This window comes from Colius striatus, chromosome 18 (genome assembly GCF_028858725.1).
Source record: "Colius striatus isolate bColStr4 chromosome 18, bColStr4.1.hap1, whole genome shotgun sequence".
Taxonomy (NCBI): Eukaryota; Metazoa; Chordata; class Aves; order Coliiformes; family Coliidae; genus Colius; species Colius striatus.
In genome coordinates, this window is record NC_084776.1 from 12136436 (window position 1) to 12149786 (window position 13351).

At 44.8% G+C, this 13351-nt stretch overlaps 1 protein-coding gene across 5 annotated transcripts in view; it reads left to right on the forward strand.

The window, feature by feature from the left end:
* The window catches only part of LOC104555544 (cytochrome b-245 chaperone 1), a 14785-nt gene extending 1720 nt beyond the window's left edge, over nt 1-13065 (forward strand). For 3 of the 5 annotated variants that reach the window (XM_062010900.1, XM_062010899.1, XM_062010901.1), the window contains 7 exons: nt 1322-1446; nt 2541-2582; nt 3528-3601; nt 4588-4684; nt 6369-6513; nt 7095-8899; nt 12728-13065. In XM_062010900.1, the coding sequence (XP_061866884.1) occupies nt 1362-1446; nt 2541-2582; nt 3528-3601; nt 4588-4684; nt 6369-6513; nt 7095-7224 (573 nt within the window). In that variant the 5' untranslated portion in view covers nt 1322-1361 and the 3' untranslated portion in view covers nt 7225-8899; nt 12728-13065. Of the gene's footprint in view, nt 1-1321; nt 1447-2540; nt 2583-3527; nt 3602-4587; nt 4685-6368; nt 6545-7094; nt 8900-9885; nt 11913-12727 lie in introns of those variants that run through there. The other 2 variants (XM_062010902.1, XM_062010903.1) reach the window with 2 other exon arrangements.
* Nucleotides 13066-13351: the final 286 nt, after the last annotated feature.

Below are 13351 nucleotides of genomic sequence, written 5' to 3' on the forward strand. Positions count from 1 at the left end.
GTTTCAGATTCTCTCTATTGTGTTGCTGAGAGACTAAAATCAAAGCCACACATGCTTTTTGTTTCACTGAAAAGACTAAAGGATTAAGAATCATATACTTTTCTTCTGTAAGAAACTGTGTGTGCTTGGGCATGCTTTCTGAGTGTTTTCATGGTTACTAAAAAACTTGTTGAACGTTGGCATTCTGTTAATCTGTTACCATGGGCAGCTAACCTCCTGCAGACTGGTTCTGTGGGCAGAAGGATTGGCTGTTTAGTAACTGAAGTCAGTATTGGGAGTTGGTCTTCATTGTCTTCCAACAGTGAATGAACTGTTTAGTGTGCCTTCGGTCCCTAGAATGCTTCACAGATATTGAGCCTTATCATACCAGTCAGAAAAGCAGGTATCCCTTTTGAGGAAGTCTGCTTAAAGCCCACTGCCTTAAGTGCTAGAAGGTTGTAACAAAAAGAAGAGCAAAATACTTTGCCCTTAGTCAGATTTCTTCTTAACCTGCCAACTTTAGGATATGATACTTAGCACATGCTTGCATTTCCCATTTAGTTTTTCTGAATTGTGATCTTGATAATAATAATAGGTATCTCTACTAATTTATGCCAGAGGAGCAGTAAGCAGCCTGTCCTTTCTGTAGCCACCATCCTGAACAGATCAGCTGGGTCCTCATTTTCCTCTTGCATCTCATACAAATCAATGTTTATACTTGTGACAGAGTAAGACTAGTTTTTGCCCTGGAGCTCACAAGCATGCCAGGTTTCAAACAATGTTGTGCTGTAAACAGAGAAAGCTTGCAGAAAATGCTGCAGTGGGATTGCCCAATCTTACTGGTTTTAGTTGGAACTGACCTTTTTAATGTTTACTCTTACTTTCTGTCTAGGCTGAAGGCATGGTCTTGTTGAGGAGAGACAAACATGCTTGTTGCTGGAAACTCCTGGTTTTATTCTTGAGTTATCTTGAAAGATGAGTCATGTATGGCATTACGTGATGCTGGCATTGCTAGGCTGGGGCTGTAACCCTTGCTAGGCTGTCATCATGAACGAGACCAGACATTTGTGTTGAAGGAGGCTGCCAGGCTCAGTCCATCACGGCAGCCTTAGCAGGAGAATGCTGTCAAAGAACTTGCTCCTGCAGTATTATTTGTCTGAAGTGCTGCAAGAATTAGTAGTAACATTGTTCCAGGCAAAAATAAACCCCTCTGTTCTTACTTACCCTGGGCATCCTCTGTAAACTCGATTAACACTTGATAAGTTGTGAAAAATGCTAGGAAGGGAGAGTGTTGGAGTCAACAATGATCTTAAATCCTTACTTTGTTTTTGGTGTTGTCCAGTGAGCTTTCACGAGTGGGCTGTTGGGAGTTTCTTCTGAAGATGTACATGTTGGTTGAAAATCGCACAAGTTCCCATCTTCACCTGAAGAGGTCACCTGGCATCCGATCTTGGTCTCTCTTTGTTGGTATGACCCTTGGTTTATTTTGAAGCTTGCTTTATGGGAAGAGAGTCACACAGTAAATTGCTGAAAGAGCCTCTAACAAGGGATGCCTTTCTTTGAGGCATTTTTCACTCCAGAAGAGGAATGGTCATAGTTTGAATTTCTTGAGCATAGCCACTAAATGAGTCTGAAGTCTCCTCAGTGTGGTAGTTTGGCCATGAGACTCAGTCTGTCTCAGTCTGTCGTCTGCAGAACCGCAGATGCTCCTGCAGAGAATTTTAGGAGAGTCCTGAAAAGATCAATACAATATACCATGTGACAATAGAAAAGTGAAGCTTCTGAAGGGGGAGATGCATGGGTACCTTGAAAAACATGTAGGTTTTCAGAAATGGAAACATCTGCAGTGGAGCAATGGTGGGAGTGACGGCTTTGTGTGCGGTTCACAGCGAACTGGTAACGGCACTGGGTGCATGAAATAGGGAGTCATACAGGATGTTCTGAAAGGCATCTGTTTTCAAACACTAAATATGCAGACAAAAAATGTAGTGGTACTTCTTAGGGCTGCACTGAGAGAGCTGGTGAGGAAAATGTGGTGTGTTCTGCTTCACAGCTGAGCACTAACAGTGTTGTTGCATTCAGTGATGTCATCTCATCAGAGCCTCACTGAGACAAGGTCTTTGCAGTAGCCCTCTGGGACAAGAGGAACTCATCTGCTCCTTCACAATGGGAGAAGAGCTGTGAGCTTCTAAAACAAGTTTTCTGTTGAAAAAACTTCTGAGCAGAAGTTTTCTGTTGCCTCCACAGAGCACTTAGAGGGGAAAATGAGGGTTGCAGTGTTTAGGGTAGCATGCTCACAAGTTGTACTGTGCTCCAGAGGAAGGGTGGTGTAATGGTTACATTGAGAGTTCCTCTATCTTTGAAGAACAGAAGGGCTTTTATACTATAGACTTTGGAGGACAAAAAAGAACTGATTCTTCTGTGAAGTGATCAATGCTGCAATGGCATTTGTCTGGTTTTTGGCAAGTGATGAACTTGGGAGTATTTATCTGTTTTTCATCAGGGAAGTTTAGATAGTTTGAGCTGCTTGTTTGTCCTAATTCTCTCCTTTCTTATTCTAGGAGTAGCCTCCATAGGTTTGGCTGCTGCTTATTACAGTGCAGGTAATGGCCTATCATTTTTCTGAAGAATCTGTCATTTCCTGTTGATGTGTTTTTCATGCTGATGGCTCCTCTCTGCAGCCCTGTCTGACCTGACAAAGGCAGTAGAGGTACCCATCAGACTTTGTAGAGCGAATACACTTTGTAGTGTGTCTCTGGAAACTGCGAAATTCTTGCTAGCAGAGGTTACCTATGAGAACACCTTTATAGAGAACAGATAGCTACTGCTGCTTGCTGTAACCTCTTAACATCCAATTTTAAAACTCAAAGCATGTACAGTATGCTGTCAATATAATCAATGCTATCGATACAAATCAATGTCATCTTATTTAAGAAAGCCCAGTGAAACTGCTTGAGACATCAGCTATATCAGCCTTTTTTTCTTAAGACATTGCAGCAAAGTTTTGTGAAGTGATACTGAGCACAATTCTGCTCTGCTGTCACTGAAAGCCTCAGTGAGCAAATTGCTTGAGCTGCTAGATGTAAACGGTTTCAGGACACAAAATGCAAATGTTTGTTTGTCAAGGGGACTGAGTGCTTCCTTTTATGAAGAAACATGTTTGCTTCAGTGAATTTCCATTATCCCTTATCCTCCTTCTCTGCAGCACAGATATTTTGTGGTTGATAGTAGATTGAGAAGTCCGTGGATGCCTTTTAAGATGCCTTTGATTTTAGAGAAGAGAAAGATGTGATGTTACAATCTTGCCAATAAAACATATAGTTCTTTGTGGTTTGGAGCCCATCATAGGTGGAACCTTTGAAAAACACTTGAAGAGTTTCTCTGTTTTCATCCTGATTACAACTGAAGGCAGAAATGTAGCATCAGAGGAACCCTTTTTTCCTTTTATTCCCTTTATAAGGGGAGCATGTTGCTTTTAAAACTGTGTGAATACCAAAGAAGAAACAAACCAACCCTCTATATTTGTGCTTTTTTTTTTGATTGTTCAGACAGCTTGTTATGGAAGCTCTTCTATATGGCTGGGTGCTTCTTTGTGGCAGCACAGAACCTGGAGCAGTGGGAGGTAAGATGCTTAACTTGGGAAATGAGGTGTGAAATGAGGTATTCCAGCAGCCCCATCCACTTGCTCAGTCCCAACAGACAAGTTATCCTTCTGGTTTTAAGGAAACCCTTTGGTATTGCTATACTAGAACTAGGATTAGGGCAATAATTCTTTCACTACACAAACATGAGAATATGAAACTAAACATAAGAGTGTTTTTGGAGGGGAGACTTGCCCTAAACAGTTTGCAGCCTTTTCTTCCTCCTCTATAAATGAGGGGGAAAGAACAGCACACTCAGCTGCCATGAGATGATTTTAACTTACTGTTCCAGTTAATGACAGAACTATTAAATAGAATAGCTCTAACTTTCCAGTCTACTCAGGTGTTTTCCACTGGGAAAAGTGTTTGTGAAGCTGGTTCATAATCTCATGGACATTGGTTTGTTGGGACTTGAACTGAGAACAATTACCTCTTGAATAGGCTGTCAGCATATTGACCTGAGTTCTTACTAGAATAAGCAACCCATGCACATGAGCTGTCCTCTTCTCACTGACTGTCAGGGATATTCAATCTAGCATAAGTCTAGCCCAATTCCAGCACCACACTGGAATTTTGGTGGGATCAGGGACCATGTTAGTGAAAGGTGTTTATGTTCACTGTGTGTTTATACCACAGACCAAATGCATGCACTGAAAGTGAAAATTAGAAGTTCATGTTCAGATTTGTTTCCAGGCAAGGTTTTTGTTACATAAGGAATGTGACAAAAGGGGCAATGAAACAAACTTTAGCTTCTAGAAGTAACACAGGAAATAAGGTCTCTGTTAACAAAGGCAAGAGCAAGATTGTGATTTTTCACAGCCTGACAGTAGAGCAATGTCTCTAAAACAGCTGCATTTTTCTGTGTTACCAAGCTGATTTTTCCATAGAACTATCTTGTTTTACTTTGAAGCATAGCTACTGATGGTGTGTTTAAGAAAATAGTGATTTGTACTGTTCAATGTTACAGGAAGCTGTATTTGATAAGAAAAAGGGAACAGTCTGCCTAAAAACATTCAATCTTTACAAGAAAATACTGACCTTCTCAAAAGGAGGCAACGAGCAAGGTGAGAAAGCAATGTCTGTAGTAGCACATGTGATGGGCAGGCAGAAGAAATACATGTTTGCCTGTTTAAAAAGCTGTTCTGGGGTTCTGTCCTCAAATGAGTTACATGTGTTTCCTGGTCTGTTTTGTTCAGATGTAATAATCTGCCTCTCAGGACCCAAATGCTTTTTCAGTTTCAGGTGCTGAAAGCGTCTTGTTAGTTATTTTAATCCAAGATGACTAGGCTTACATGTTGCCTTCTGTTATAGCCTTAGATACTGCTTTGGAGGGTTAACATGCAGGCTTACATTCTGCTTGGCTAGCCTGCTTTGCTGGTGGGACAGGTGGAAAAGCTAAAAGTCTGGATCCAGGAGCTGAGATGTCTGTAACCTGATCTGGTTTTGGTAGTAGGCAAATCATCAGATTTTGCAGCCTTTGCAACCAAGGCATGTTACATCTTGCAGATACATCCTGTGCATTTAAAACATCACATGCAGTAGGCTCAGCTTAATGCACTGCCTCATTTTTTTTGAGCTTCCTCTTGGGAGTACCAAAAGTTGAAGTATAGTATGTGATGTAACCAAGTCAGCTGAGTCACTGTGACACGGGAGTTCCCTTGCAAACTGAAGCAGGATCCTCCTTGGTGTCAGCTTTCTTTTTATTCTACTTGCTAGTCTAATCCAAACCAAGTCTGTATGTGCTTGGAAAACTGGCAAAATCTGGAATGTCCTTAAGTTGAGCTGGTTTTGAAGCAGTTCATTTTGGCGATGGAAGATGAGAGATATGGAGGGAAGAATGTTTAATGATAGAATCATAGAATGGTAGGGTTTGGATGGGAGATCATCCAGTCCAACCCTCCTGCAGAAGCAGGTCCCACCTAGATCAGGAACATATCCAGATGGGTCTTGAAGCCCTCCAAGGAAGGAGCCTCCACACCCTCCCTGGGCAGCCTGTGCCAGGGCTCCCTCACTCAAACAGTAAAAAAGTTTTTCCTTATGTTTAAATTGAACTTTTTGTGTTCCAGCTTCATCCCATCACCCCTTGTCCTGTTGCTGGATACAACAGAAAAAAGTGCTGCCCCAACCTCCTGACACCCACCAGTGGGATGGTTGTAAATATTAATGAGCTCTCCCCTCAGTCTCCTCTTCTCCAGACTGAACAGCCCCAGGTCTCACAGCCTTTCCTTGTAAGAAAGATGCTCCAATCCCCTCAGCATCTGTTATGTTTCTGAGCTTTTCTTTAGGATATGTTTATATGTTGGGGAGCTGAGCCCATCCCTTCCTGAGAGGTTGTTTGGTAATGTGTTTCAAGTACTGTTAACATGGGAATGCAGAGATCAGCAGATGCTCTGAATAGGTTTTTGTTCAATCTCAGTAAACTGCTCTCTGTACAGAAAAATAGTTAATATTGTCATGAAAGTATGTGGAAACCATAAGGAGCAATCTAATGGTCTCCAGTTCCCGGGAGGCAGTCTGTGTTGTTCATTAGGGCCTATGCCAGCTAGTATGTGCTCTAGTCTCTCCTTGTTTTTGCCTGAATAGTTTAGCAGTTGCTTCCGATTGCAGAAGTGCCCTGGTTGTATGAAATCAGAGCACTAGTACTCAAGAGCATGGAGCCCTGGTCAGGCAAGTTTCTTGTAGCAGTGCCAAGAGGTTGCTGCCATGCTAGTGGACTGCTTTGTTTTTGTTTTCCCCCTTTCTTTACAGTTGTGGCCATACTGAATGAGATCCGTGATGTGAACGTGGAAGAGGAGACGGTGCGATACTTTGGGAAGGGTTACCTGGTTGTGCTACGGTTTGTCACTGGATTTTCACACCCACTGACTCAGAGTGCAGTCTTGGGCTGCAGAAGGTGCAGATTGGACTTGTTTGTTTTATTTGGAGTATGTAAGGTGGGAAATAACCAATCATATGGGTCAGTAATTGACGGCTGTCGAGACTTCTGTCCATTTTCATAGTTGCTGATATGATCTTGTGTTATTTATTTTGACTTTTAAAGACATTTAAGTGCTTCTGGTTGCAGATATTTGGGTAATGCCATCTCCCATCAGGGGACTGATTGTATCTAGATAGCCAAGCTCCCTTTAGCACTGCATACCTGCCAAGGTTACTTTCACTAGCTCACCTGTGCATTGGCAGAGGAGATTAATTCTGTTTTGCAGACCTTCAGTGTATTTGTCAGTTGACAGAGGATTTGTTTTAAGCATTGATAATAAGGAATCTTGCAGTGGGACTGTGGGGAAGGGATTGATCTGATGTGGAAGCAATGGCTTGGCTTGATGTGCCTTTGCAAGCAGGATGGTGTCAGTCATGTTCTGTGCCATTTGTTGATTGGCCTTTCAAGCAGTTACTTTCAAGAATTAATGTGCCTGTTACTGTCTTGTCAACACCACAGTTCCACTAACTCTAAAAACTGTTTCTTCTTTTCCACAGTGATGTAGAAGCAGTTGCCAAACTCGTTACTAGTTTTCTGGAACTGAACAGATTAGAGAGCCAAGAAGATCTCTCTGAGAGCAGTGAAACAGAGGCCAGTGATGCAGATGAGCCACAGCATAAATATTAATAGCCACCATGAGCTGAAGAAAATACTGGCTTTAAGACATCTGGGAAATACTGTTCTTCAGAACAAGAAATCTCTCACAGTTTTGATCTGGGCATTTCTCTACATGTGCATTTACAATGGGAGCAATCTGTCATATGGCACGGTCTTTAGTGCTAAACTGCCTCCAGATCCACATACAACAGTGCTGTTGTAGGGTCCAAAGCAAATTCTGTTCTACTTCCTGCCTGTGGACCCTGCTGGCTTTTGAACTTTGCATTTACTCCTTTCCCACTAATGAGGTGGATACACAGATGTAAACTTCTGCTTATTGCAAACACCTGCTGGAGGTCCAGTATATGAAATGCAGAAGAGATGACTCGTAACACAATGCTTAGAGGTTTTTCCTATTGTTATAAATGACTCAGTGTATTGCTAAATTGGTTTTAGGCAGCTTAATATATGCAATTAGGTGATGCAGAGTAGTGGCATCACCTTGTATTCTCTACTACTGACTTCTGTTAGACACCAGTGGAAAATGAAGTTTGAGTGACTGTCTTGGAATAAGAAACACCAGGATGATCAACTTGTTACTTGACACACTTCACTTGGATTTGCTAAGGAGCCATATATAGCAAACAAAAAATGATCATGGTGACGATTTAACATCTTTGGGATGTTCTAGCTTAATCCTGTTCTGCTTAACTGCTGGGCATAGACTGCCCCAAAGACAGAGTAACTTTCTCTTAGATCTCAATGTTTACTATTTTAACTGTATTTAGCAAGGAAGAAAAGCATATCTGTTACCTGTAAGTAGTGAACAGAGTGTCAAATGACATGGTAGCCTAGGTTTGGTTAGTATTTCCTCACTTGAAATGATACTGAAGTAGTAAATAGTAACTTATTTTGTTAAGATAGCTGGGATAGATCCATTTGCCTCACACCCATCTTCTGCTCCATGTGTCTCGTGTCCTCTGTTCTGACCAATGACTTCACAAAGAGTTAAAACATGAATTTTCCAAGACATTTTCTGAAGTTAAAGCTACCTCTGTTACTCACTGGGTCCTGTCTAGAACTAAAACTTCATCATACCTAGATTGATGTGGCAGTACAAGAAAAAAGCTGTAAAGAGCTGAAAGTTCCTTCAATGTGCTAAAGCTGCCTGCAGCAAAGCTCACTGGGTTTTGTTTAGGAATTGCATTGTCTTAAGACCCAAATTACAGCTACTTAAGAGATCTGGGTGGGGAACCAGGCCACTGTGTGGTCTGCTTTCACATTTGGCCAGCAGAAAATGTCTTTTGGCAGTGGTTTCTTCAGGATTTAAAAAGAACCTGTGTCCTTGGTTTGAAGCACTCCACAGTGCTTTTCACTGTGAGGGTGATGGAGCAGAAGCCCAGGCTGCCCAGAGGGGTTGTGGAGGCTCCTTCCTTGGAGGTCTTCCAACACCCACCTGGACATGTTCCTGTGTGACCTGATCTAGGTGACCCTGCTTCTGCAGGGATGTTGGACTGGATGGGACTAAGGGTCCCTTCTAACCCCACCATCTGTGATTCTATGATTATACAGAAGAGAAAGCTGTGAGAAGACCAGAGGAAGCTGAGTCCTGTTATGTGTTCAGCTATATCAGAAACTGAAACACATGCTTCTCTGACCAAAGGACAGGATGTACCAAGATTTCACTTCCATCTGTTTAGACCTGGTATGTGAGCTGTGAGATCAAGATGCTCTTGCTGTCTGTTTGAAAGGGTAATCAGACTGTAACAGGGAAATAGCTGTCGATGCAGCTTGACTGCAGCACAGAAGTGAGCCTGTTTCTGTTGAATAAGAAGCTTGTAATCACATCAGATATCAAAGCAGATCTCTGTCAGCAGACGTGCTTGCCAAGTCCTCCAAGTTGGTGGGCTCATCCCATGGCTTTCAATCTCTACCTCACACCACTGGAATTAGGAAGCTGCTGTGTATGAACATGGGAAAACTTGGTTGCAGGCAATGAGCTAAATTTGGCCTTGGTTGTGAAGCAGGTGAAGCAGAGCTGTAATGTACCAATCCAAAAATATATTGCAGGCTGTTACAATTTGGAGAGTTCATTTTAACCCAGTTTTCATCCAGTGTAATGTGTACCCTAGGTGACACTTGTTTTAAAAAGGAGATAGGAGAATGAGATTGTGAATCTGGGGAACTTTCATTTCCCCTCCCCCTAAAATGAGACTGGAACATGTTCTAAAGACCAGTAAGAAATACTGGAAAAGAATATTTAATGGCATAATGTAAGCAGAAGGGCTCAACCTGCAGATAACTGCTGCTTTGTGCAAGGTTATCAGAGGGAGTACATGGTGTGGATGTGTGCTGCAGTTACATCCTCGAGCCACAGATTTGACCATGGGTGAAATGGACAAAACTGCCTGTGTTCAGTTTTGCCTGTGCTGGTTTGCTTTGCATTTCTGTGAGCACTAACATTCCATGGAAGATGGAAACCATGCTGTGGCTTTGCAGTCAAAGCAGCTTTAGAAGGGTCTGCACATGCCTTGGTTCTGCTGAGCTCTTTGTGCATCTAGCTTGCTGAACATTCTTGATGTCATTATATGGATGTGGACTATGCAATATCATGGTACAAAGACTAAAACAATATAAGGAAGATGCAGAATCCCTTGAAAGGGGAATGACACAGTCTCCTTGTGAAACTAGGAAACTCCTGGAGAAACTGGCTGCCCATGGCTTGGATGGACCTGTTCTAACAGGAGTGGAAAACTGGCTGAATGGCTGGGCCCAGAGAGTGGTGGGGAATGGAGCTACACCTAGGTGTTGGCTGGTCACCAGTGGTGTTCCCCAGGGCTCAGTGCCGGGGCCTGTTCTGTTTGACATCTTTATCAATGATCTGGATGAGTGGATTAAGTGCACCCTCAGTAAATTCACAGGTGACACCAGGCTGGGTGGGTGTAGAGATCTGCTTGAGGGCAGGAAGGCCCTGCAATGGGTTTTTGTTGGAGTTTTGAGGGAAGAGGTGTGGATTTTCTGGCTTTGAGTGATGGGAACTGCTGGGGTTTGGTTGATGAGGGAAGGGGAAAAAGTGGGTTTTAGGTGGACTTCAGGTGAAAAGGGTTTTTTAGGTGGACTTTTGAGGGGAGAAGAAGTTTTCACATGGACTTGTGAGGGGAAAAAGTGGGTTTAGGTGGAAATCTGAGAAAAAGTGTTATTTTGGTGTATATTTTATTTTACAACTTTTAATTTACAACTTTATTTTGTAGTATATTTGAACAGTTGTAATATACAGAAACAGATAAACTACAGTTGGGCAGGGCAGGAGTTGGCAATTCCTCTTGTTTCTCTGTGCAGAGAGGAGTGGAGGCATCCAGGACTTTGCAGTGCCAAGGACTCAAGGAGGTGTCACTGGTGCAGAGGGGTGCAGGGGGTAGATGTTGGTGAGACACAGGTGCTGGAACCTCCTGCCAATCAGGCTCAGGGCTCTGTCCACTTGTTGTGGGAGGCCTGGAAGACAACAACCCCACTCAAAGTCAGCAGCACAGGTCAGCTGAGGATACCTCATCCCCGCCATGGGAAGCAATGCAGCTGCCAGAAGCCTCCTGTGCTGCATCAACAGGTTCAGTTGGAACACATTGGCCATAGAACCTGATATCCAACCAATGCAAGCAGCTCACACCCCCAGGCCCCAGCTGCAACAGCTTTGGCCTCCAGCATGAACCCAACTTACTGGCAGACACTTTTCAGCCACAGCTCCTCCAACACCCTTCCCAGCCCAGACTGCCTGTGCTGATACACGTCCCACAGCTGCTCCTGCAAGCTCAGAGGCATCCTGCAAAAGGAGTCGGTTCAGCTCCAGCAGCCAGAGCTGTTCAAATGCCTTCTGAGCCCCAGAGCAGAGGCTTCCCTTGCCCAGGCCACTTGCCACATCCCTCTGCTGGAACTGCCCTCAGCAGAACACTGGTGAAAGCACCGGCCTCATACAGCCACTAAATCCATTTCTAACCTAATCCAGGGACCCAAGCTGCATCCCAGACCCTGACTAAAGAGGCATTCCTCTTACCTTCCATGTGACAGGCTTTGTAGGCCTGGACACGAGGGAGGGCTGAGATGGAACAAACACCTTGATGGAAGGGACAAGAAAGCCAGAGTCAGGGAGAGAAATGCAGATCCAACACCACCGTGCCCTGGGGCTTCTGCCCAGATTCCTGGCTCCCACAGCTCATTCTGAGGGTGCTTTGGACAGGCAGCTGGAACGTGAGAGGCAGAAGATGGCTCTATAGGGCAGGGCAGGAGACATGAGCAGGCCACGGACTGCTGACCTTTGGCATCTCTCTTGCCCAGACAACCACGTTGTTTCCTTCCTCGGGCACAGTTTTGGCCAGTCCCTGACTTCCTCACGGGACAGCCAGTGTCCAGCAAGTCCTTGTTAGCCACAGTGACACCTGCAGGACAGGCACACGTGTCAGCACCCACACAGCCCACACAGTGCAGCTCCCAGGCACCAGCCCCAGAAAAGAGATCCTGTCACAGAGAGGTGACACTGAGCACTTGCCACACATGTGCTGGGACACTGCTCCATCACGTTCCCCAGGATGTCAGAAGGGGCAAAGTCCCAGCACACAGAGCCCCTTGATGCCTGGGGAGAAACCAGCTCACCCCTGGGAATGCAACAGGAGGAGCCTGGGGAGAAACCAGCTCACCCCTGGGAATGCAACAGGAGGAGCCCCGAGGTGAGCAGCAGCCCTTCACGCACACTGAGCCCTTCCCCAGCAGCACATACAGCACACTGCAAGAAGTCCAAGTTCCCAGCTGAATGAGAGCTGAGCCCGTGTCAACACAAAGCTCCTGCCCCCTGACAGGGGCTGCAGGCTGAGGGCCAAGGCTGCAGTCTCACAGCCTGGGTGGGAAGGGCAGCTGTAGGAGCCCTTATCCAACAGAGCCACGTTGCCAACTTTACCTACTCTGACCCTTTCCCTACCCCTCTGCTGTCTCAGGGCAGAGCTTTCAGCCTTGGCATCACAAGGCAAAACCATTCTCTCCCCGTGGTTACTGTCACTGGTGAGAATGTTTTGTGGGTTTAGTCCTCAGCTGTAGCAAACTCCCCGTGTCCTGCCTCAAGCAGCGTCCAGCTGCTGTGGAGTCCTTACAGAACGCTCCCTGGCCTTAAGGGCTGTTGGCAGCACAGGCTCCTCTCAAGGACTGTCATATCTGTGCCCAAGCTCACAGGGGTTCACTTGTGCTCAGACAGCTTTGTGTTCTGTCAGGCATCTAGGGTCTAGAAGGCAAAAGCAGCTCAGAGGCCAAATGATTTTTCCTTTCATTTTTATCACCAGTCACTGACTTTTTCTTCTAAATCCTTTTTTCTTCTCTCTCTAAACCACACAGCTCCACTTTGCTGTCTCATTTCTCAGTCAGCCTTCCAGCTGCAGACACAGCAGAAATTAAACTTCCTACCCTTGCTGCCACCCTGTGGCCCTGCCCCCAAACCTTCTGGAGATGACAAGAGTGAAACAATTGATGTAAATGCAATTCTTTACTTCCTTAGAGCGCTTGAAAAAGGAGGAGAAGACCCGGCAAGAACTGGAGAAGGCTAAAAGAAAACTTGATGGTGAAACAACAGACCTCCAGGACCAAATAGCTGAGCTGCAAGCCCAGATTGAAGAACTGAAGATCCAGCTGGCCAAGAAAGAGGAAGAACTTCAGGCTGCTCTTGCTAGGTCAGAGCACAGTGTTGTTTATGGCTACAGAGGTGTGGTAGAAAGCTGCTTTCCCAGACAGAATTACAGCTGGCTGCAAAGACACCAGAGCTAGGAATGTTGTCATATTTGTGCTAGAGCATCTCCAGACAGCTGTGCTGTACATTAGACATGGCAACCAAAGCAATTCAGTGTTTTATCAGCATCCTTGCTCTGAAAACCTGCAAAAAACCCAAAAGAGATTTCACCAAAAAGTGTTTGGGCTCTGGAAGCTTTCTTGTGCTCCCAGAGATCAGCTTCAGGAGGGATAAAACATGTAATCCTCAGTGAGCCTCCTGACATGGTGTGTGGTTTAGGCCCATGAGGGAACAAAGACCACCATTAGCCTCGAGTACCCAAGAGGCTGAGGATTGCCCAAGGGCAGGGAGAGCTTAATTGCTGCTGAAGGTTCAGGACAAAACAGAGCAGGCCAC